General features: G+C 39.5%; 1 protein-coding gene across 1 annotated transcript in view; it reads right to left on the bottom strand.

Annotated features, from left to right (window-relative positions):
• LOC110953195 (contactin-associated protein-like 4) overlaps positions 1-24,382 on the bottom strand; it is a 180,053-nt gene that overhangs the window by 84,013 nt on the left and 71,658 nt on the right. The window contains exons 5-8 of the mRNA XM_051952983.1: positions 18,622-18,828; positions 5,219-5,394; positions 4,918-5,064; positions 325-592 (exon numbers count right to left, since the gene is read on the bottom strand). Of these exons, the coding sequence (XP_051808943.1) occupies positions 325-592; positions 4,918-5,064; positions 5,219-5,394; positions 18,622-18,828 (798 nt within the window). The remainder of the gene's footprint in view (positions 1-324; positions 593-4,917; positions 5,065-5,218; positions 5,395-18,621; positions 18,829-24,382) is intronic.

Raw genomic sequence — 24,382 nt, 5'->3', positions numbered from 1 at the left:
TTCAACACCATTAGCTAACACAATGTAGCATTAGAACACAGGAATGATGGTTGCTGGAAATGTTCCTCTGTACCCCTATGTAGATATTCCATTAAAAATCAGCCGTTTCCAGCTAGAATAGTCATGTACCACATTAACAATGTCTAGATTGTATTTCTGACTCATTTAATGTTATCTTCATTGAAAAAAAACTGCTTTTCTTTTAAAAAATAAGGACATTTCTAAATGACCCCAAATTTTTTAATGGTACAGTAAGTGTGACCACTAACTTATATACTGGTGGATCTGAAGTGTCTGGGTTATGGTTTTATGGTTTAAACGGACCTGCAGTGAGCTCCAGCAGCGCTCTGCCCTCTTTATGGATCTGCAGCCGGAGTCTGGCCTCACTCAGGTACAACCAGACCACACCTCCCTGCTGAGGGAGGTCAAAGGTGAGCAGCAGCCCCGCCTTGTTCCACGTCCGGAACTGGAAACCCAAAGACACGCCCCCTGACGAGGACGCCGTCGCCCCCGGCAGCTGCAGGAAGCTCTGGGGGCCGGTGAACGTCACGGCGACGGAAACCAGCTCAGCACAAGAAAAGGTCACATTGCCCTGAGAGAGAAACATGCAGAGTGGAGAGACAGGAGGGAGGGATGGAAAGAAAATGATTACTGGAGAGATAAAACAACATGAAACATGAATATTAATCAGTTGCAGAGGGCGTGTCGATGTGACCCGGTGTCGCAGCCATCTCATCAGCGAGTCTCCTTAAAGAGGACATCGGTATTACCATAATGATAACAGCAGAGCTCAGGAGAAGATTAGGAAAGCAAAACTGAAACTAGCAAAGTCACCGAGCTCTGAGGTACAAGAGATAAAGAAAGAAAATGAAGAGAGCGAACAGCACGGCCACTGCTGCAGTATCTTGACATCTCTGTTACAGTCCATTGTTTTGAGTAGTGGTAATGACACCAGGTCCATTGCTAAGGCTGCAGCAGTAATACATTACAGCCCCAAATCTCTGCTGGGAATATCAGCCTGCTATCTTTACAATGCTCTGGAAACACAGACGACATCTAAAAGCCCTTTGTGGTACAGTTAAAGTGATGTACAATAATTCATGCCGCTGCACAACACAAAGTAAAAAGTTACCTTAGAAAACCCTCAACAGCAGCAACACGCCAATCCTCCCACACTCTTATTCTTCCCCGTGTTAATGCCTCCTTGTAGAGCCGTAAGAAGCACCAATTAGTCTTCGTGTTAAATTGGACCATAACTTTGTGGCGAGCACTTTAAGAGTTGCGGCCTCAATTATATCTTCAGTCAAGCATGTGAATCTCTGAACTTCTTTACCAGGAATCCATGTTTCTTTTCTCCCCTTGCGGTGTTGACCTGTACTGTAATGAGAGAACATTTATTACTCCCCGTTGAAGTGCTTCACAGCTTCTCCCTGATGAAGTCGAATGTGGAAACATCTGAAGGTCCTAATAGCCGAGATGAGGAGGCATAAGTGAGAGTCTAACCACACTATTCTCCTTTGTCTGGGCTTCATTAGTAAGCCCAGGAGCTCTTTCGACCGCAGCAGCTTACAGATCAGCTAGCAGCTGCGACATCGGAGTGGTGACGCCGATATTTCACAACTAAGACTGAATCCCAGTCGAGACGAAGGAAACAGAAAACACAAACGCAGTGGAATTCACACAACAGAGAACAACAGAAAACACTCTAACATTAAAGGATATATATTCTGGCTTGTGGTTTTGTATGCACTGTGTTGAATAATTGGTTAGTTTTTCAAAAAGAGGTCACAAAAACATCAAGCAGAGTATTTTATTTTCATCTGAATGACCAAAAAGAATGTAACAGAGGCAACAGTCTGAGGCTTCAGTTGCTCATTTCCATTCATTGATGCTCGACTCTCTCAGATGAAACTCAAAGAGCATCAAGTGTTGACTTTAAAAACACACAGCAGCTGTTTTCTGCATGACATTTAGATACAGACACCTCATTTCCTTCTATACTTCTCATTATGAATGCAAATATGTCGCCCTCAGACTGCAATATGGAACTTATCAACATAAAAAATGAGGCTGAAATTTCAGTTCCACGTATTTGTCTTCTTCAGTCCATTTTCCGTCTCCTTACAGTTTTCCCTACTTCAGCACCTTTCCCTGGATTCGATGCTCATTCTGCATTATATTTTCCAACCCCACCGTGACCTTTATGGGAATGTTTTATGTTGTTTTTGTTGATGGGAATTGGCAGTTCCGACTCTTATATCATCACGATTTTATTGTGACAACTGATTCATTGTTTTAATGGTTAATTTAACCCTGTGAGTCCCACTGCATTTCTGGGCTCCTTTTTTGGCTCCCTGTCACATATTTAATCTCAGTGGGTTCATGAGGCTCCTTTTTTTTATTGCAATAATAAGTCCTGCAGCTCTATGGAAGCAGAACAAGCATGACTAGGAGAGGAAACTCAAAAATGTCTTTTGTGAAGTATGATGCAGTTAGAATGCCAGTAATCATAAAAAAATGAAAGTTGAATGTCTTTTATTATCAAGTTGCAATCCATATGTGCAACACAAAAGTGGGTAATAATGGTGCCTTAACATCCATCCATCCTCTATACACCGCTTTATCCTTACTAGGGTCGCGGGGGGAGCTAGAGCCTATCTCAGCTGACTCGGGCAAAGGCAGGGGACACACTGGACAGGTTGCTAGTCTGTCACAGGGCTACATACATAGACGAACAATCACACTCGCATTCACACCTACGGGCAATTTAGAGTAATCAGTTAACCTCAGCATGTTTTTGGACTGTGGGAGGAAGCCGGAGTGCCCGGAGAAAACCCACGCATGCACAGGGAGAACATGCAAACTCCATGCAGAAAGATCCCAGGCCCACCCCAGGATTTGAACCAGGGATCTTCTTGCTGTAAGGCAAAAGTGCAAACCACTACACCGCTGAGCAGCCTGTGGCTTAACATGCTGATCTGTTTTGCACACTGTTCTGCAAAGATATTTCAACAAGCTGTATAATGTTTTTGAGCCATGTTGCCTTTACTTTATTGCTCAAATATGTTTTATTTTCCTCTCAGATCCTTTCATTTCTTCATATATTTAGTCACATATTAAATAGAGTGTGAAATTCACCAGAAAAGTACATATTTTTATTTTTTTAATGATCTGGCTACATCAAATTATGCATTTTGGCATTTTTTTTTGGAAAGAAACATATAAACTCATAAAATATTCTAAAACTAACTGTATACACTGAATTTGCATTGACTGAAAAAAGCTGGAAGCCACGCATGCAACATTTTTGCAAGCACCCACAGTGGAAAATAATGGTGGCTCATCATGTCGATCTCTTTTACACACCGATCTACAAAGATATGCCACCATGCTATGAGTATCTTCTTGGGGTGTAGCAAAATTTCGTGTCATGAAATTTCACAAAATAAAAAAATGCCCAAATAAAATTCAAAGATGCACGAAATAATAGCACGAAATAAAAAAAGTGAAGGGACGCCGCGCAACACTGAGACTGATGATTTTTGACCCTACTCGCCTACCGTAGCAAAACACTCGCTTCAAAACGGAGGAGGACGAGGTTGAGGAATTAGCTGACGCTCCTTCGTCAAATAAATCGGTTGTGGCTTCCTATGTAAACGACGAGAGAACGGTGAGAAGATTGCGGATAAAACAAAAACCGTGTGCAAAATATGCCGCTACAGTTCGCCATATACTGCGGCGAGTACAACTAGTTCATAGTTCAGACATTTATAGGTCTAGACTGCAGCTCCTAGGACTGCTATTTGTTTTCCTTTTCATTCAAGAATGTAGTTATCCTGATTGTTACAACAACAAAGCACTTTTTTATTGAGATTTTATGTTTGTATTTGCACTGTAGTCTAAATAAGGGGAAAAAAACTACAATTTTGTTTTTTTCAAAGAGCATTTATTTTGTACTGATGCGGCATTATTTTTTGTATGTCTGCATAAGGAAGAAAATAAAGAAAATGAGATTTTTGCATAACTTCCTACTGTTGGGGATTTTCTTTAATCTTTAATGCATATCATGAGTATTTCGTATCGTGAGCCCTGTTTCGTAGTTCGAATCATTTCGTGAGTTGACCATTTCGTTACACCCCTAGTATCTTCCTCTGTCTGCTATTTTTAAGACATTCTGCCTTGAATTTCTTGCTCAAATAAGATGATTTTCCCGCTTCATCTCTCCAATTTCTTCACGTACTTACTCTCATTTATGCTCTGTGCAAATAGAGACTGCAATTCACCTGAAAAGTGCATGTTTTTGGTATTTTAAAAGATCTGGTTACATCAAATTATTTATTTTTAGATACATACAGACACATAATAATAAAATAATGTAATGCCATTTTTCTCTCCATAGTCACCAAGTAATTGCAAAAAGGGAGTCTTTAGATTTGTTGGGTTTCCATGTGTAATTTAGGGGATCTTAGCCTATAGTTCACTTAAACTAATCAAGTAAGTTTGTTTAAAATGTATTATTCTATGGTCTTAATCCTAATATTTAAACTTGTTACACATATTTGTGATGTTTATCTTTTTTGCTCTATTCTAAAACACTTTGGGTCAATGCCCGTTGTTTTAAATGTGCTATTTAAACAACAGTGAGTTGACTTGACTTAATTGGGATTAATAATTACCAGAAAATTAGCTTAGCGCATTTCCATAATTCAGCTGTTTTGTTTTTACACTGTGTTAATTACCTACAGTACACAGTGTTATATATTAATAGTCAATAAATTTGGGTCTGTAAATATCCTGCGGCACAGTTTTGTGTTTTTACTCCTGCAGGTGCTGCAGCCTGCAGTTTATTTGGATGTTCTGGATGTATTGATTTGTTTATCCAAGTGCAGGTGATTATGTTTAACTAAATTAACTTACCACAACAGTAATTTGGTGGTCGTTGTTTTTCGCCAGTTCTATCAGGTTGTGGCCGTTGTACAGCAGGTTCTCCAGGCAGCCTTGAAAGTTTCTCTTGGAGACGAGTGATTTCTGTGAACTGAAACTCTGAACGGCTCCCACACTCAGCTGTACACAAACAAATAGAGGATCACATTCATGTAAAACACAGTATCTCATCTTCATCTGTGGCACTGTACAATTTGACTAGTTGCTTTGGTTTCACAGATGGTGCAATCTATGTGTGTTTGTGCGTGTTTGTATGCTGCCTGTTTCAGCCAACCTGTTCGACGTCCCAGTGGCTGAACTCTGCAGGGATCTGAACTCTTTCTGTGTGTTTGTCCACGGTGAGGTTGAGATGAGAGCTCCGCCGCTCCACTGCTACATGGTGCCAGTGCTGATCATCTAACAAGCTGCCGAGGGAAGCGAGACGCTGCGGTTCAGAGGGTGAAGTCCTGCCTGGAGATAAACAAGTGGGAGGAAAACCAAACAGTACTGAACAGGACAGAGGAGTTACTGATTTTTAAAGCAGCTTGTTTTAGAAGTGATTCTAGCATCATAGGGTACTAGTCTTTGTGTTTTGTGTGTTAAGTATTTACTGCAACCACTGAGGGGTGGTTATTTAGAAATGTACTGAGAAGCTACTAGTCTCCAGTGTGTTTTGTAGCCACTGTATTAAGTTTCGCCAGGGAGTTCAGTTGTTTTGTTTTACTTTAGTTAGGTTGATAACTCTGTTAGCATTTGTTTGGTTTTATTTGGTTTGTCGATTTTAGCAACACTCACTACCTGTTTGATTTGTATCATCACTGTTTTGTCTATTTCGTCACTAAGTAATAAATTGTGATACCCCAACCAATGACATCTGTTTTGCTACTGCTGCACCAGCTGCCCCTAGAGGTGGGGTCGTAACACAGATACACAGACCCATGACATGATTGCAGAAGTCAGAGTAGCCACGACTGATCTCAAGTCTTGTGTGAACCTTAAGCTTAAACCTGATTTTTACTGTTCTGTGAAATGAAACAAAGACCAGCAATGGTGTATTTTATTCATATATTTCATTGTACAGTTAAAAAGTAAGCATACAAGTGCTCTCTGATAAGTAAACTGACAAATTATTTGACCTTTTGTGCAACAGAAACTTCTTCACTGCGATGAACATCCTAATTTTCGCAGCATCCCACATTGAGGATGATACCGAGGTCAGCCTCTCTCATCACACGTGGGACTGCTGAATATATCTGCATAACAGTGTTTGAGAGCTGATGCCAAATATGTGATGATGCCTAATCTGAGAAAAAAAAAAAAACTTGCAGAGGAAACTTGGTGAGACATCATTAATGATAGATGAGCACCAGCAGGTCCAAATGAGTGGATGCATTTCTGCATCCCCCAAAGAACTGAGAGAGAAACTTTGTGTTTCTGCTGAGAGAAGGAAGAGTAGAAAGAGCTGAATACAGTCGGTCATTAAAAATGTATTAGATATTCTTTGGGGAGTGACAATTCCAACTTCAGAGAGGGAAACAAAAAGTCTAGGAGATGATGGACAAATTCGTCTTTGATATTTTGAGAGCAGATATATTTTACCACAGCCGGGATGAAAAACAAAACAATTTCATCCAGACAAAGAAAGTTCAGCTCATGAAACGGAAGAAGTCTGTCCTATCAACACCGTTACTGTGGTGACTTATTTGATCACAGTCTGGATCGATATGAGAGAGACGATAGCACAACTTAAATACAAATACGATCTCTTTATTGGAATTGATTAATGGAACAATTGCTCTGTTGTAGCTGGTAGAGAAGAGAAGAAGAGGACCCGATGACAGAGTGCTTTGCTGGATGGATGACTTGATTGCAGCTTGAATGATTGAAAAAAGAAAGCAGAAATCAATATGAGAGATCAGAGGACGAGCAAATAGAAAATGATGTAGTATTAATAAATGGATGCCCCTTTTTTTCTCCTATTCTTTGTACCTCTGTCTTCATTTTCCTCTGTATTTCTAGCTTCTTTTAGCAACACTGAGCTTATTAGGGAGAAAACATTGATCATATCTTTCTTAAAAACAGGGAAAAGTGCACATGTGCTTTGAATTTTTGAACAAAGTCAGAAAACTTGCAGTGCAGAATACATAAAAAACAATGCTGTTCCCTGTCAATGAGTCCTTGAGCTAGATGCTTATTTGAATTGTGATGGGGTTCACCCGAAATCAATAGGTTACTTCCTGATGGGGGCATGAATGTGCATAGAAAATATTAACAAGGATCAGGTCAGCAGATATGAACAATTTGAAGATTAGTGTGACGGTGGTCCGGAAAGAAGGTCATGAGGTCGAAAAAAATCAAAACATGCTTCATTTTTCAAATCGTACACCAAGTGAGAATGTGCTTTTAAGGGTACGTTGGTAATATTGTCGAAGGATCTACAGCATTATAAAGCCCGGAAAATGAGACCGCAGTTGTTAATCTGCACAAGTGTAATCATCAGAATCTTTGGATAAATAGGAGATAAGAAAGTGCTAATGGGTACAACATTTTTTATTAATGTCGATGAGGTTCAGACTGGCTGCGTTCGCCTCATTCAGCCTCTGCTGAACACTTTCTGCAGAGTAACACTGTATCATATCCTGTCTGCAGTTTCATTATAGCCTGCTCACTAAATCTGATTACGCAGGGAAACAACAATGTTCCTTATCAGGGGCTGCTGTTATTGCAATCAGCTCCAAACTTCACTTTCAAACTTTGGAAAAGCAAATATCGTGGCACACTAGTGAGGCTTTCAGATTATTTTGTTGGTTTACTTGCAAAGCAACAAGATTAAAATACACTTATCTCTATGTTCTGGTGTCTGCTGTTGACACTACATTGAAGGCTCTTGTCAATCTGTATTAATGGGGTAAACAAGTATCCCAGGATGCAGCCTGCATCAACCACTGTGTCAGGAGCTGTATTTCAATATCCATACTACCATACAATATAATACACCAAAATAAGACTGGGTTTGTCTCAATGCAAAGTATGGCAAAAATAACTGAATGTCCCACTACAACAGCTCAGATTTTGTAGTATGAAAGCCAGCATGCTTTTTCTAATTATTCTGACCCACAATCCTCAGTCTTGCATATAAAGAAGCTTGAGCCACTGATACTGTAAAAATATTTATTTTATATAAGACACTATTGATATAAAACCAGGAGAAAACTGTGTTTTTTCTATTTTTTTCTGTCGAAAAAATATATTTCCCTACTCGAGGACAACATATATATCATCAGTACTGTGATTTTTGTATTTATTTCTCAAAAAGAATAAAATTTCTCACAGTTAAATGTACATAGTGTTGTGCTGATAATGGGAACATGCCGTAATATTTACAACAAGTAACATAGCAATTATTGCATTTATTTCATGTAAAAAATACAGTTTGTATCGGTCAAATTGATGTACTTCTGTACATCTAATACAATAATATCATCTAATAATAATCATCTAATAATACTGTACACTAATAATGGACATACAGTGGGTACGGAAAGTATTCAGACCCCTTGAAATTTTTCACTCTCTGTGTCATTGCAGCCATTTGCCAAAATCAAAAAAGTTCATTTTATTTCTCATTAAAGTACACTCAGCACCCCATCTGACAGTTGTGGGATGGTTGTGGCTCAGGTGGTAGAGCAGGTCGTCCAATGATTGAAGGGATGGTGGTTCGATTCCCACTCTGATCTTGTTGTGTCCTTGGGCAAGACACTTTACCCACCTTGCCTCCAGTGTGGCTACTCACACTGGTGTGTGGTCGGAGGGGCTGTAGGCGTGGATTGGCAGCCACACTTCTGTCAGTCTACCCCAGGGCGGCTGTGGCTACAAGTGTAGCTTACCACCACCAGAGTGAGAATGTGTGAGTGAATGAATAATGGATCCATTGTATGCGCTTTGAGTATGCCTGAATAGAAAAGTGCAATATAAATCTAATCCATTATTATCTTGACAGAAAAAAACAGAAATGTAGAAATTTTTTGCAAATGTATTAAAAAAGAAAAACTGAAATATCACATGGTCATCAGTATTCAGACTCTTTGCAGCGACATTCATATTTAACTCACATGCTGTCCATTTCTTCTGATCCTCCTCGAGATGGTTCTGCTTCTTTATTGGAGTCCAGCTGTGTTTAATTAAACTGATTGGACTTGATTAGGAAAGGCACACACCTGTCTATATAAGACCTTACAGCTCACAGTGCATGTCAGAGCAAATGAGAATCATGAGGTGGAAGGAACTGCCCAAGGAGCTCAGAGACAGAATTGTGGCAAGGCACAGATCTGGCCAAGGTTACAAAAGAATTTCTGCAGCACTCAAGGTTCCTCAGAGCACAGTGGCCTCCATAATCCTGAAATGGAAGAAGTTTGGGACGACCACAACTCTTCCTAGACCTGGCCGTCCAGCCAAACTGAGCAATGGTGGGAGAAGAGCCTTGGTGAGAGAGGTAAAGAAGAACCCAAAGATCACTGTGGCTGAGCTCCAGAGATGCAGTCAGGAGATAGGAGAAAGTTCCACAAAGTCAACTATCACTGCAGCCCTCCACCAGTCGGGGCTTTATGGCAGAGTGGCCCGACGGAAGCCTCTCCTCAGTGCAAGACACATGAAAGCCCGCATAGAGTTTGCCAAAAAACACATGAAGGACTCCCAGACTATTAGAAATAAGATTCTCTGGTCTGATGAGACCAAGATTGAACTTTTTGGTGTTAATTCTAAGCGGTATGTGTGGAGAAAACCAGGCACTGCTCATCACCTGCCCAATACAATCCCTACAGTGAAACATGGTGGTGGGAGCATCATGTTGTGGGGGTGTTTTTCAGCTGCAGGGACAGGATGACTAGTTGCAATTGAAGGAAGGATGAATGCGGCCAAGTACAGAGATATCCTGGAGGAAAACCTCTTCCAGAGTGCTCAGGACCTCAGACTGGGCCGAAGGTTCACCTTTCAACAGGACAATGACCCTAAGCACACAGCTAAAATAACAAAGGAGTGGCTTCAGAACAACTCTGTGACCGTTCTTGACTGGCCCAGCCAGAGCCCTGACCTAAACCCAATTGAGCATCTCTGGAGAGACCTCAAAATGGCTGTCCATCAACGTTCACCATCCAACCTGACAGAACTGGAGAGGATCTGCAAGGAAGAATGGCAGAGGATCCCCAAATCCAGGTGTGAAAAACTTGTTGCGTCATTCCCAAGAAGACTCATGGCTGTACTAGCTTTAAAGGGTGCTTCTACTCAATACCGAGCACAGGGTCTGAATACTTCTGACCATGTGATATTTCAGTTTTTCTTTTTTAATAAATTTGCAAAAATTTCTACATTTCTGTTTTTTTTCTGTCATGTTGGGGTGCTGAGTGTACATTAATGAGAAATAAAATGAACTTTTTTGATTTTGGCAAATGGCTGCAATGACACAGAGAGTGAAAAATTTCAAGGGGTCTGAATACTTTCCGTACCCACTGTATGCTTTAATATTTATGACAGCCATAACCACAAGTTTTGCACATATGTATTGCTAAAAATACATATCTTAAATGTTAAATACATTAACTGTTGTGCTGACAATGGAAAAATGCTGTAATATTTATAATAGGTCACACAAACTTTATTTCATATGGTATTTTCAAGAAAAAAAATAAAGGTTAAAACTTTTTTAACAGTAAAATATGGAATGAAGCACATTCTTCAACTGTAAAATCAACAGCAAATGAATTACCTTAAATGAAGAAAATGCTTTTCCATAATCTTAGAGTAGGGTTCTGGCAATCTCAGCTTCTGGAATTTTACCATAAAAGTAACACTTTTTTTTTTTTTTTTTTTTTTTTTTTACAGTGGAGAGCAAACAGATTCATTAAGTACAAAAGACTGCAACACTCAAAGTCTGAGGCGCAATGTTTTGACAAATTAGTGTGTCCCAGTAGTATGAATACTGCATGAAGTGGTACACAGTTGTATTAGATACATAAAGTACAAAGACAAAGTGTGCAATTTGAAACAAAGCTATGGTTTTAGGTTTCTGTGAAAGTTATCTCCTCCATCACAGTTTGTTTTACTTCCTCCCTTTGTCCATTGCAAAACCTGTCATTAACCGTCCGGTCAGTCCTTGAATTAAATATACTGTACTTCCTACTGTGTCCCAATCAACAGGTCAAGAAATCAGTCTTGGTGCATCATCCCAAAGAATATCTTAGTTACTAAAATGCACTTAAAGGTGAAAGGATTGGGGAGGCTTGTTAGAGGAGTTATGAGCGATGATGCATAGGTGTACATCTGTGACATACAAGAGGCATGACACACAACTGGAATACACAAAGCACGTTGGGAGCAGTACTGACAAATGCGTGTAAATATCTATATATCACTCAATTAGAATATTTGTCACCCTTTATTGCTCTGTTAAGCAATGCAGCAGAGTTATGTGATGATCGGTGTCTGTCTTCGTCTGTCTGTTTGCAACATTACTCAAAAATGGACAAACAGATTTGAATTTAAAGTTTTCAGGGAAGGTCAGAAATGACACACGGACCAAGTGATTAGATTCTTTCAGTGTTGCAGCTTATAGTCTGCATCCACGGATTTGTTAAAGATTTCTGTATCATTACCAGAGAGTGTCACTGTAACTATGACAACAAATGAACACTACGTCAGCTGCCTGCTGACGATCATATCATTGTGATCCTACTACAAATCGACCACAGCAGATTTTTCAGGACTTATCTGTCAGAAATGATACAAGGAACAATTGATTACCTTGTGAGGTGTTTCCGAGTCCCATCAATTTCCACCGCCTGCTACGTATTTAGGTCACGTGATTCGGTATCCGTACATAACACATGCATAACTCACACCTGTGCTCAGCGCAAGGTCATTTTGTTTGTGGGTACATCTACATTAAATGGCCACATTCTATGTTGCTGTGATTGCTGATCATCAATAACTAATAAATCAACAAATGCTGCATTTCAAAAAAAAAATCTGCATGTCTGACAATTCTAAATGCGGGAATGAACAGCCTGAGTGCTTTTCTAGTTTGTATAGTGCTCTTTTGTGGGCTTGACTCTTTTCTACTTCACACCATGCATGAAGTACAAAGAATCTACACATTCTTGCTACATTTTGCCACGTTGTGCGCTGAATTTAAACAATCTTCTCTTTACCAGACAGATATCATAAAACAGAGTGCAGGTCATGAGAAAGCAATAGATGATGCTGCTCTGCTACTAGGCATATTAAATCAGTGTTGCTTGAAACTGATGTCTTTGAGGCCAGGATGTCTCAGTTGCCCCAACTTTTCTCTTCTCATGTCTCTTCCTCACCTCCTTTACTTGCATCTCTAAGGTCTGGTCTCGACAAGAAGAAATGAGGAGAGGAGTTGTCAATGCACAATTAGTGAAATGAGGTGAGTCAATTGTTTGTTTTCCTGCCAGTTTTGTGCATGACCTGTAACTAATCACTCAGTCAGGCTTCTCAACAAATAAACTCCCTACTGTTTCTCATTCAGGTGTCAGTTTGTCACTGACAAACTGCCTTTCCTCATGTCTTTGTGGTTTCCTGTTTATTTCCACTTTTGACCATTTTCCTGTTTTCGCCTGTTTTCTGGTTGGAATGGTCGCTACATCGACAGATCCAATGTGCATGACTCTTGTCTGTTTTAGTAACATATATGATTTTTGGAGTATGGGCTGGTCTTGAATGTCTTGTATTTGGGCCCTTTTCCTCTGAAACGTCACAAAATGAATGAGCATGAGCAAATATTGCAAATGTAGATTTCAAATATGTGCAAAATTCATCAAACCAATGTCTTAGCTTACAGCTCACATCATTCATCATATTCTGTGGTGGCATCAGCCATTATGCATGGAGGGGTCTGCTGGAGCAGCAGCATCACGGCTGCAGACAGGAAGAGACTAAACACACTGGTAAAGAAAGCCAGTTCTGTCCTGGGCTGCCCCCTTGATCCTGTGGAGGTGGTGGGAGAGGAGGATGATGACAAAGCTGTTGTCTATCATGGAGGACACCTTCCACCCCCTGCAGGAAACAGTAAGATCACTGGGCAGCTCCTTCAGTGGCAGACTGCTTCACCCGCGGTGTCTAAAGGAGAGATACCACAGGTCCTTCCTTCCTGCTGCAGTCAGACTTTACAATCAAGCCTGCTCCCAGTAGTTTCTGTTCACCCATTTACAAACTGTGCAATTAAAAATGTAAATACTGATGCTGTGAAATTACATAAAATCAGCTGTAAGTAAGTGTTTTATTTGCTGCTGTACAATGTAAATTTCGCCGCTGTGGGATTAATAAAGGTTTAATCTATCTATCTATCTATTCTCTGGAGCATGACCAACAAACCAACAGCTAGTTTGTCTTCCTAAAATGAGCAAGGTAACTGGAAAGCAGTGAGCTGAGTTATGAGCTTATATGGATACAATATACCAAGCAGGCATTTTGATGAATGTAAAGCAGAGAGGAAATGCTATTGTTCTGAACAATACTCATAAATCTTTAAAAAAATCATCATATTCCTGCTGTTTGGCCAGCAACAGGAAATCACAGAGCAGAGCTGAATATTTGCTGCTGGAAGCTTCTGTAAACTGATTAACTCCTTGGGATTATTATTGAGTAAAGACTGTTGCAGCATTTTGGTCTAATACAGTGACAGACGCAAAACCAAATGAAAATACATAAACATTTTGGACAAAATTCTGATTTTGTGCCTTTTTGAATAGGAATATTGGAGAAATGACAAAACGGTGACACAAATCAAAATTTGAAAGGTTTGGCAAGACAACATGTCAAAATAACACACTTAATGCAGACTATTCTATACAAAGTCAGCCACAACATTAAAACTAGTGATAGGTGAAGTGAAAAACACTGATTGTCTTGTTACAGTGGCACCTGTTAAGAGGTGGAATACATCAGGCAGCAAGTAAACAGTCAGTTCTTGACATTAATGTGTCTGAAGCAGGAAAAACGAGCAGCATAATGATCTCAAAGTCTTTAATCCAAACCAAACTGTAATGGCTGATTGATTGGGTCAGAAAATCTCCAAAACAGGAGGTGTTGTGGTTAATAACTACCACAAGTGATGCAAGGAAGGACAATTGGTGAACCGGCGACAGGGTTACTGATGAAAATGATGAACAAAGTCTGGAACATGTGGTCTGATCCTACTGAAGAGCTACTGTAGCAGCAATGTTTGACTATCAGTTAAAAGAGTGAAAAAGTGGAATTCTAGCCCCACAAACATTAGAGACTCAGACTTTAAAACCAGCCCCAAATTGTCATCACTATCCATTATCTATACATTGCATAATCCTCATTAGGGTTGCAGGGGGCTGGAGCCTATCCCAGCTGACTTAGGGCAAAAACAGGGGACACCCTGGACAGGTTACCAGTCTGTCACAGGGCTACATATACAGACAAACAATCACACTAACATTCACACCAATGGACAGTCTAGAATCACCAATTAACCTCAACATATTTTGGACTGTGGGATGAAGCTGGAGAACACAGAGAAAACACATGCATGCACAGAGAGAACATGCAAACCCCACACAGAAAAATCCCAGGGACGCATCCGGGGAGCTTCAAGCTGCAAGGCGACAGCATTCAGCACCGATCACTGTGCAGCCCATTGTCACCATCAGTTATTAACTTTTATTTATTGTCTTACTGATTTTATTTGTGATCTCACATTGATGGACTTTTACATTTTGTATAGTTTGTATTTATTGCTAGGTGGTTGTTCTCTGTTTCTGCACCTGCCCAAGAACAATAAATGCAACTTAGCTGCTTGGTAACTCATATTCTAATACTTTTTATTGTTCACAGACAATCCTAATGACGATACAAAGGTAACAGAACTCAGAGAGCATCGTTGATTGTTATGTAGCTTTAGACAAGTGCTATTTATATGGCAGCAGTATAAACTACGTGAAAGCGGCAGTGCTCTACTGGGAAACACTGGGTTGACTTCAAGCATCTGCCTAAACATTGTTTCAGACCACATACTTCATGGGAACAGTATTTCCTGATGGCAGTAGCCTTTTTTCAGCAGGATAATGCTGCCTGTCTCACTGCAAATTTTGTTAATTAATGGTTTGAGGAACATGACAAAGAGTCCAAGATGTTGACTTTGCCTCCAAACTCCCCAGATTTCAATATATTGAGCATCTTCGAGATGTACTGCAAAAACAAGCCTATTCCATGGAAGCCTTAAAGCGTCTGTTGCTAACATCCTGGTGCCTGAAACCACAAGACACCTTCAGAGGTCTGTTTTCAGAGAGTTGACTTAAAAAACACCAGGCTGGTGATCTTAATGTTGTTGCTAATCAGTGTAGAAACTCTATAGTACGCCAGTCTGCATTGTGATTACAGTGTGTTGCCTCACTGACCTGATATCGAATTCAACCAACATCGACTTAAACTCACTTGACAGTTACAAGACAAATTTGTAACTACCCATAGTTGTCTAAGTGTTTTGTTTCCTCTGTTTTTCAGGACAGTGTTTCTGTTTCCTGAGCAGGACTCTTACTCAACGTTGCCTCATAAAGCCCACGACATCTGCTCCAGGGGGTCAGACCTGAATGTGTTAGCGTTAGCACAGCAGAGCAGACCATGCGTGAGTTCAGGGTCAGTGCACACAGCAGATGAATTAAATTACACAATATATAACCTAAAAAGCCCATGTAGAGCAAAAGAGGACGAGCGGGAGAAGTACAAGAGGGAAGAACAAGAAAAACAGAGGAGAGAAAGCAGAAATAATGAGAGAGAGAAAGATGAAGGGCAGTGAGCCAAGAAATAAAAAAAAACACATAGTTTTGTTGAAAGTTGGAAATATGAGACAGAAAACCAAGAGGAATTGAAGCAAAGAAAAGACAAATAGACTCTTGTGATGTGGGAAAATACAGGAGTAGGAGATAAGAGGAGACAAACCAAGACAAACTGTATTTCTAACCGAAATCAGAAAATTAAGAGAGCGGCAGGGGAAGCGGACGAAGAGAGGAGATAAAGTCTGCTTGAAGTTTCAGAGCTCTTTTTAGTTCCTCTTCAAGGGATGGCTTTGAGTTTCTCTTGCTGAGCTGTGGCCTCTCTTTAGGGCTGCAAAGCTTTTCTTAGAGGTGATGTGGTTTTTACTAAAGATGATGTTAACTTAACCTTTTAAATCTTCAGTTAGGGCCCCTTTAGTTAATGCAATGTGACATATTTCTGAGTGAAACTGAATATGTATGAAGGAATTTAGCCTTTAATCTCTCAGCATTGATTGGATGGTGTAAATGTGAAGGCGTAGCTGTAGTGAAACGCTTTTTCAGCTCTTTTCAGACGCAGGATATGTCCCTTCATTCAAAGATACCCACCACAGTGATGAAGAAAGCCATGGTCTGTTTACTATATTTGTCATTTATGTGAAATTGGACACTAGGTCATGAGATGTAAAGTGCATATTAGTACAAAATATACTATATTAAACCCAAGAGCAGCAAACTAAACTGTCAAAGCAAACTAATAACCTAGTTTATCAATGATTTCCTAAACACTGAAAATCCCACCCATGTCTGATAGTAAAAGCTGATAAACTAAGATTGTTTCCATGTTGTGTATAACTTGTGATTCCAATTAATGAAGTTACTACGGTTGTTCCACGTGCAGAAATGTGCTCAATTATTTTACTTTTGAGATAATTATATGGATCCTGCAGCGGTCTGGTGCTGCAGGTATCTAATAAACTCAGAAGAATATTTCAAAACAGCTGGAGGCGACAAACTGAATTGCAGTTCCTGTTAATGTTTAGTCAGTAAAAACCTGGACTGCATTCATAATGGGTGACTGTCAATAGTTTCACTTGTTTTTACAATAAAATTATATTTTTATGGACATTTTAGTTTGTAATAGATGTAAAATTGTTGAGCAAAGTGAATGAGAAGTGTTTTATGTTAAGTTGTTTTTGGTCCAATAATTGAGCTGAAATGTGGCGAAAGCCCTCCCCAAATCGCTTCACAAAATTTCAAAACACAGAGTTACATGAACATTATGCAGCTCAGGCCTTTGCCATCTTGAAAATAATGTGAAAATGTTACTAAGTCCAACACAGTAGGATTACCATCAGGACTTCTGCAGAAAAGCAAGCAGGATGCTTTTTCAGACAAGAAGCCGACACATTTAGACGTCGTCAGATTAGCAGACAACAATGCATGTACGGATGGAGATGAAGTTATTAAATCAGGAAGAGGAGGGAAAAAAGAATAAATGAGACTTTAATCAAAGGAATAAATGAGATTTCAATCATGCTCTTTTGAAAATGTATATAAAGTTTTTGCCACCTAACATCCAAACTCCCACCTCTTACGATTTGATAGCTTGTGGTTCTGCTAGTTTTTTGTGAATCGCACACTGATTGTCCAAAATTACATTACAGTGCATGGATTTCTGACTCTATAAAGATAAGGTATAAAAAAAACCTTCCAGTACTTTAAAATAAGTGCAAGGGTAGGATTTAAACTGAAAAAACAGATAACTGACACAGCCTAAAAGGATCCACAGTCTTTTTAAAGCAGCTATAATCAATATTTTTACAATATAAATCCATCAAATGTGAGATTCGTAGTAAGAGCCTAAGGACAATTATTATCACAGTCTGAAGCTTTTCAATGAGTTCTACTGTCTGCAACAATACGGTTTTTGTTAATTCAGGAGCTGGTGGAGACCAAAATTTGAGCGAGAAAAGAGTGACCACTTGTCCATAAACAGACTGTAATTAACTTCTAATGTTGTTCTGCAACAGCCGAATGAGTAATAATGAACTATTTGGTATGAATAAAGCTCATACTGTGATTTGTGTCTCTGTATAGGATTCAATTTTTCCACAAGAGTCGGAGACAATTGTGACAGAAAAAGAGAGAGATTTGTAGATATGTAGATGCTGAGAGGTAAACAGAAGGAAAGATGAAAAGAAAGAGGAGGGGAAGGACTGTTCTGAGAGATGCAAAATGGAGAAAGAGAAGGAGGGTGGATGGATGAATAAAGTATTTCAGCAGCCAGATGGGGTTCCTGATGAGTGGTGAGCCATATGGTGATGATTCAGCATGGCAGCCTGACAACCTCTGCTTTAACCCACGCACACACACACACACACACACACACACACACACACACACACACACACACACACACACACACACACACACACACACACACACACACACACACACACACACACACACACACACACACCTGCCATGCATCAAGTCTCAGAGTCCAGCCCTAACACATGCTACAGTGAGCAGCTACCATCCATCACAGCTGTAACTAGACAGAGATGCTGCAGTAGAGTGGGAGCCAAGATTTAAACCAATCAGATGGCAGCATCCGTGTCGGCACCCACTAAAAACCAATCGAACGTAATTTCAGGGGAGATTATACTGTCCTGGACCTGTATACAGATGTTCTGCAGCAACAAAGTGGTTTTACTAATTACAAGAAGAAAAAACTAAAAATGCCTCCTGGTGTAATAAATTGATTCATCTGCATGTTAGCAGCTTCCATATAATCCCAGCACTCATGGTTTAGATGCTTTTGCAAATACATTTAGGTTTTATACAGAAATTTGTGCTAAACTCCAGTACATGACTTATAGACATGTGTGTGCTGTACCTTGTTTGAGCAGCAGCAGCAGCTTTCCTCTCTCCAACTCCAGACTGAGGCTGAGTCCATCTCGTCCTTCTGCCTGCAGCAGCGTCCCAGAATTCCTCAGGGTTTTAAACTTCAGAGTAACAACATCTCTGGAGGTCCTCCTCGGCACCGGACTCCTAAACACCAGACCACTACTGCTGCCTCCATCAAAACTCACCACATCAGAGGCTGGAAGACAAAATAAAAAAAGCAGAGATGGAGTAATCAGTGTGTTACAGTGTGCTGCAAGAGAACCGTGATGCATTCAAATCAAAATGTACGCTTAACTGTCATCATGTATTTGTTCTGAGCAGAAAAAATGTGTGTTATAGTCTTTTACCATTGACAAACGCTGTCAGATTTCAGTAGTCAACAGATTTGTGTTTCAAAGCCATAAAAATACACGAAATATTTCAAATCCAGCATTAAATATTAAATAAGGTTTTTTTTAATATCTGAAGTGACGCGTTTTTTTTCTTTTAGTAGGACAGAATCAGTATTCCATAGAGCACATTTAATAAAAATGTAGCATCTTCACTCTCGCTTTCTTGGAGATCTCGACTGAGTCGTGTTGGCATGAATCCACATGAGCAGTTTGTCTGTGAGCGAGTGTGTGCAAAGGAGCAATGAGGTGTAAAGACTGTGAACCTTGTGAATCCTAAAAGAGCAGCAGCTGAGACACCTTCAAACCCGAGCACGTACACGATCCAGCGGGCTCATCAGTGCTTTTTTTTTTTGCTAAACACTGAAGTTAATTGTAAATACAGATAAAAAGGTGGCAACTGTGATGCTCTGTTACATAATCTACACAAGCAGAGAGTGAGGTGACTGCAGACCTGTGACACAACCACAAAGCATAGCAGTTAACTGTCTCTGAGCTTTAACTGTATGGACATTTTATTGCATGTAATGAAACACTGTAGTGTACTGAAGAGCAGAGCATTCCAGAGCAACGCACAAAGTTCCAAAGACCCTTTCCCAAAGCTGGAAGTTTGGTAAGAAATTATTTCAGAGGACAGCTAACTCAAAGTTCACCTCCAAGTGGAACATCTGCTGATCGGACGTTTACTAATAAAGGACCACGAAGGGCTCTCTTGGAGACAACAGGATACCTTTGACCTCCACCAGAATCCGATAAGGCTCATAAAGTGTCAACTGTGAGGAAAACCACACCTCTGCAGAAGAGAATTGGCATTCTGACCTTCTGATCTCCCTACCTGACACACAGAATTTCCTACACAGAAATTAATTGAACAGCTTAAATCAGAACTTCAAGGAAATAAAGCATCACCGGAGTGATGATCTGGACTCAGTCTCCGATACCAGATTGATCAGAACCAATATGGAAGAAAAACACATCCAATCTGAAGTGTTTGCGAAGATGAACAAACAAGACACCAACAGCCCCCTTCTCTCTGTCACAGACCACAGCCATAACACAGAGAGACATTTTACTCGAAGAATATGTACTCGGTATGTCGTATTTTTCTGATTAATGAATGCATATGCTTGTGTTTTAGCTATGTTATAAGTTTAATTCCATGTAGCCTAAAGTCTACAATGTGTCAGTTTATTCATATGTTTACCTTTTTTATTTTTATCTCAGGAACCATGTGAGATAAACATATTATGTTTGGTGTCATTCTAATCACCTGTTCGGTGTTATTTCAGATCTGTGATCATCATAAATATAATTGGATTTGTATGTTTAAGGAATTAATGAAAAGTAAGTTTTAAAGGGGGGCTGCACATTGGAGTAGTGGTTAGCACTTTCGCCTTGCAGCAAGAAGATCCTTGGTTCAAATTCCGGCCTGGGATTCCATGGAGTTTGCATGTTCTCCCTGTGCATGCATGGGTTTTCTCCGGGTACTCCGGCTTCCTCCCACAGTCCAAAAATATACTGAGGTTAATTGGTAATTCTAAATTGTCCGTAGGTGTGAATGTGAGTGTGACTGTTCGTCTATATATGTAGCCTTGCGACAGACTGGCGACCTGTCCAGGGTGTCCCCTGCCTTCGCCCAAGTCAGCTGGTGATAGGCTCCAGCACCCCCCGTGACCCTAGTGAGGTTAAAGGGGTGTATAGAGAATGGATGGATGGAAGTTTTAAAGGTAGTTGGCCTCTGAACTCTCCAGGACAGGGAAGCTCAACACCCCTCCTTGGGAGGAACACATCCACAATTGGTTAGATGCTGATTTAAATTTAGCTCCAAAACTTTCAATACAGAGGAAAGCCACTGGAATTCAATGGAGGCTTTTAGGAAATTCAACTAGGGCTTGTAAGAAGTGACTTGTAACGAGGGGCTTGAAGAAGAGCAGATTTTTAGAAAATTCAATTTGGGCGACTTGAAGATGGGGCTCGTAGAACACAAGGCCCTTAGAAAAATGGGCTCTCAGAAGAATACAGCTGAGCTTAAGAAATACTTAAAAACTACAACTGTGCAAATGTTTTCTTGATAAAATGAGCTTTGACTCTTAGTGTTTTTCCTTTGGCACACTTCTGCAATGCAAACCTGCATGCCTCCATGCCTCTGCATTCCTGAACCAACTCTTCCAGCAGATCATCACAGCTCCACATCCTGCAGCAGCCTTCCTCTCACTACTTCAAAGGCTACACAAGTATCACTTCCCTTCTGCTAAACGGGTGGATTTACAAATTACAATCAGTTTTTCAATTTACAAAGTCATTGTATAGTCATCGCCTTTTCTACCAACTGCTTCCAGTGACGATCACAGTTCAGTAGTTTATCTGCATTTATTCATTCATGTATCCACTGTCTGTTGTGGTTTATTGTTTGTTCACAGTAGTAGTTAATAAATGTTTGTGTATAATTATCATCGGTTCTACCGTGTATTTCTTTGTTTTGGGAACTGGAGGTCAATGAAGTCAGAGTTGATGACTTTCATAATGACACTGATAAAAAAAATTTTCATCAAAATCTCTTAGAGACTTAGTCTAAATTGATCATTTTCTCAGACAAGCTGACAATGGTGCCCCTAAATTAACAAGTTTAATTTTAATCATAAAGTGTGGTTTCTATAGGTGTCGCAGACGACACATTTGTTTCGATATTACTTTGAAACTCCTGTGTGAGACAATTTCTGCAACAACTTTGCTACAATACCATATCACTAAATCAATTTTAAAAAAAACTTTATTTGTCTCCTCTAATTCGAAGCATGTAGAGCACTTGGACAACTGTGCAATAGCAGTGGAAGCCAGCTAAAATAGCAAAAAGTAAATTAAAGCTCTAAGCAGCGTTGAGCGGGCCCTCGCACATGTCGAAGTGTGTTGTATGGCGAGGTATGACAGAAATGTCAAGCTGTTTAGACTCAGCTGACCAATTTCAAAGATTATATTACAAAATTTCTTAGTCATGGTACATGCAAATATAGAGCAGTTTTCAGGGTTACAATGTGCTTCACAAGGAGGCAAAATGAGATGGAGAAGTGTTAAAAAAAGACCGACAAAAGTTCAAACTGGTGTTTAAACAGAATATGAAATATACAGAAGCCAATGCAAAGAGGCTGAAACATACTGGGAGCCAATATAAAGAGGCTAAAATATACTGGGAGCCAATATAAAGAGAATAAAATATACTGACAGCCAATATAAAGAGACTAAAGCATGCTAAGAGCCAGTTTCAAGTGGCTGAAAAAAAGTCAATCTAAAGAGAATGAAAGAATAATGAATATGAATCTGGAAAACCGACTAACAATAGGACATCAAAGCAGAAAACATGTCCTTTCCTTTCCAGCAGGTAGCGCTATGACTGTGAATGGATTTTTGCATATGGATGTCATCAGAGCAGGACTGTGATCAATCACTTAAATTTTAAGGCAGATTGCAGCATGTGCAGTAGAGTTACACAACACGGCCTCTTTTATTTTAAAGCATCAAAGTTCAGGAGGTTGCCATGGCCATACCCTTTGACTTGGAAGATTTTGATAGTTTTTCATCACTGAGGCCTGTTGTATTTAGTGGCCAAATTTGAGGCCTTTTGGAGTTGCCCTCTGTGAGGATTTAACCCCTGAAAATGAGCAAAAATCTCACAGTTAATACAAAATGGTGGCCTTCCTGTTGGGTTTAGGGTATGGTTGCCGCTGGCTTTTTTGTGCACCCTGATGTGCTTCATACGTCTACCACATTAGATGTAGGTGAAATGTCCTGCCCGTAGTAGATGGTACAAATGTTGTAGGGGGCACGTTGGAGCCATTTTATCAGATAAATGAGCGAAACCCAGGAAATATTAAAATTCCTCACCTTTTCTGATGTGTGTGCTAATTTTCATGAGGTTCTCAGCATGTTTAGGCCCTCGGAAAATGTGATTCTTTTGGGCAAAAACTAGTTTCTTGTATTCCAATAGGATCCTACACTGTCAGTGCTCAGGCCCTATTTAAAAATTCAAAATGGAATACACTGAGATAAGAATAATGCAAAACATTTTATTGGCAACAAATGACATTTATAAGGTGCTAAAATGATTTAGAGGTGCAAACGACTGTACATGAATTCAGCAGCACGATTAAAATATAACATAGTGGTTACATGAATGTAAGATATGTGAGAATACATAAACGTGCAAATATTACTGAAATGATTCATGAGGTCTGTTGAAGTTGTATCATGTTAAAATGGATTTTACAAAGTCTAATATTTATTTGTGGCCTTCTTCAGGTGCATGACTTTTAACCAAAACATATTCAAATGACAACATATGATTTCTAAAATTTGAATATTACACATGAAAACGAAACATTTCAAGCGCAATGCTTCATTATCATGTGTAATACTTAAATATCGGGTGAAATATTTTCTGCACAAGTCAATGTAATGTGGAATATTAAATTGTTTAACACAATATCCCAATTTTGTGTACAATATTCTATATTCAAGTGATATTACTTTACTACTTCAGCATCATTGCCAGTTTTCTTCTTAATTTTCTTTTCTAGTCTTACTTTACCTGACTTAATTTACTTCAAGTAACGTATTGTACTAGCATACACTACCATCCAAAAATTTGGGCTCACCCAGACAATTTCATGTTTTCCATGAAAATTCACTCTTTTATCCATGTGCTAACATTATTGCACAAGGGGTTTCTAATCATCAATGAGCCTTTCAGCACCATTAGCTAACACGATGTAGCATTAGAACACAGGAGTGATGGTTGCTGGAAATGTTCCTCTGTACCCCTATGGAGAAATTCCACTTCCAGCTAGAACGCTCATTTTCTACATAAACAATGTCTAAATTGTATTTCTCATGAATTGAATGTTATCTTTACTGAAAAAAATGCTTTTCCTTCAAAAATAAGGACATTTCTAATGTAAATTTGAACGGTACTGTATTTCGTTTTGCTTTTCTACTTGGCTCTGCATTTTCTAATTTTATATCATCTTGTATTTTAAACCACATCTGGCAAAAACTTGTTTTATGGCACTGATCCAAGTTGTTTTCTCCAGACTAGATCCTTGCTTGTGTTGTTTCTACTCTCAGATGTATGTCGCTTTGGATAAAAGTATCTTCTGAATGAAATAAAAGAATTGTCACTGAATTTCCCTCAGGATTAAATAAAGTTTCATCTAGTGTTATCGTAAATGACTGAAGAATAGCTGTGAGTGATGCTGATATGTGGTCATTTCCTCCAGATGGATTCAATTAAGAATCTGGCAAATACAGCAATTTCACTGTATTTTTAACCAATGGGAGTTGCAGTTTTCAAAACATGTGGTATAAAAT

This window comes from Acanthochromis polyacanthus, chromosome 9 (assembly GCF_021347895.1).
Source record: "Acanthochromis polyacanthus isolate Apoly-LR-REF ecotype Palm Island chromosome 9, KAUST_Apoly_ChrSc, whole genome shotgun sequence".
Taxonomy (NCBI): Eukaryota; Metazoa; Chordata; class Actinopteri; family Pomacentridae; genus Acanthochromis; species Acanthochromis polyacanthus.
The sequence above is the reverse complement of the archived record's forward strand: the minus strand, read 5'-3'. Positions and strand labels throughout refer to the sequence as shown.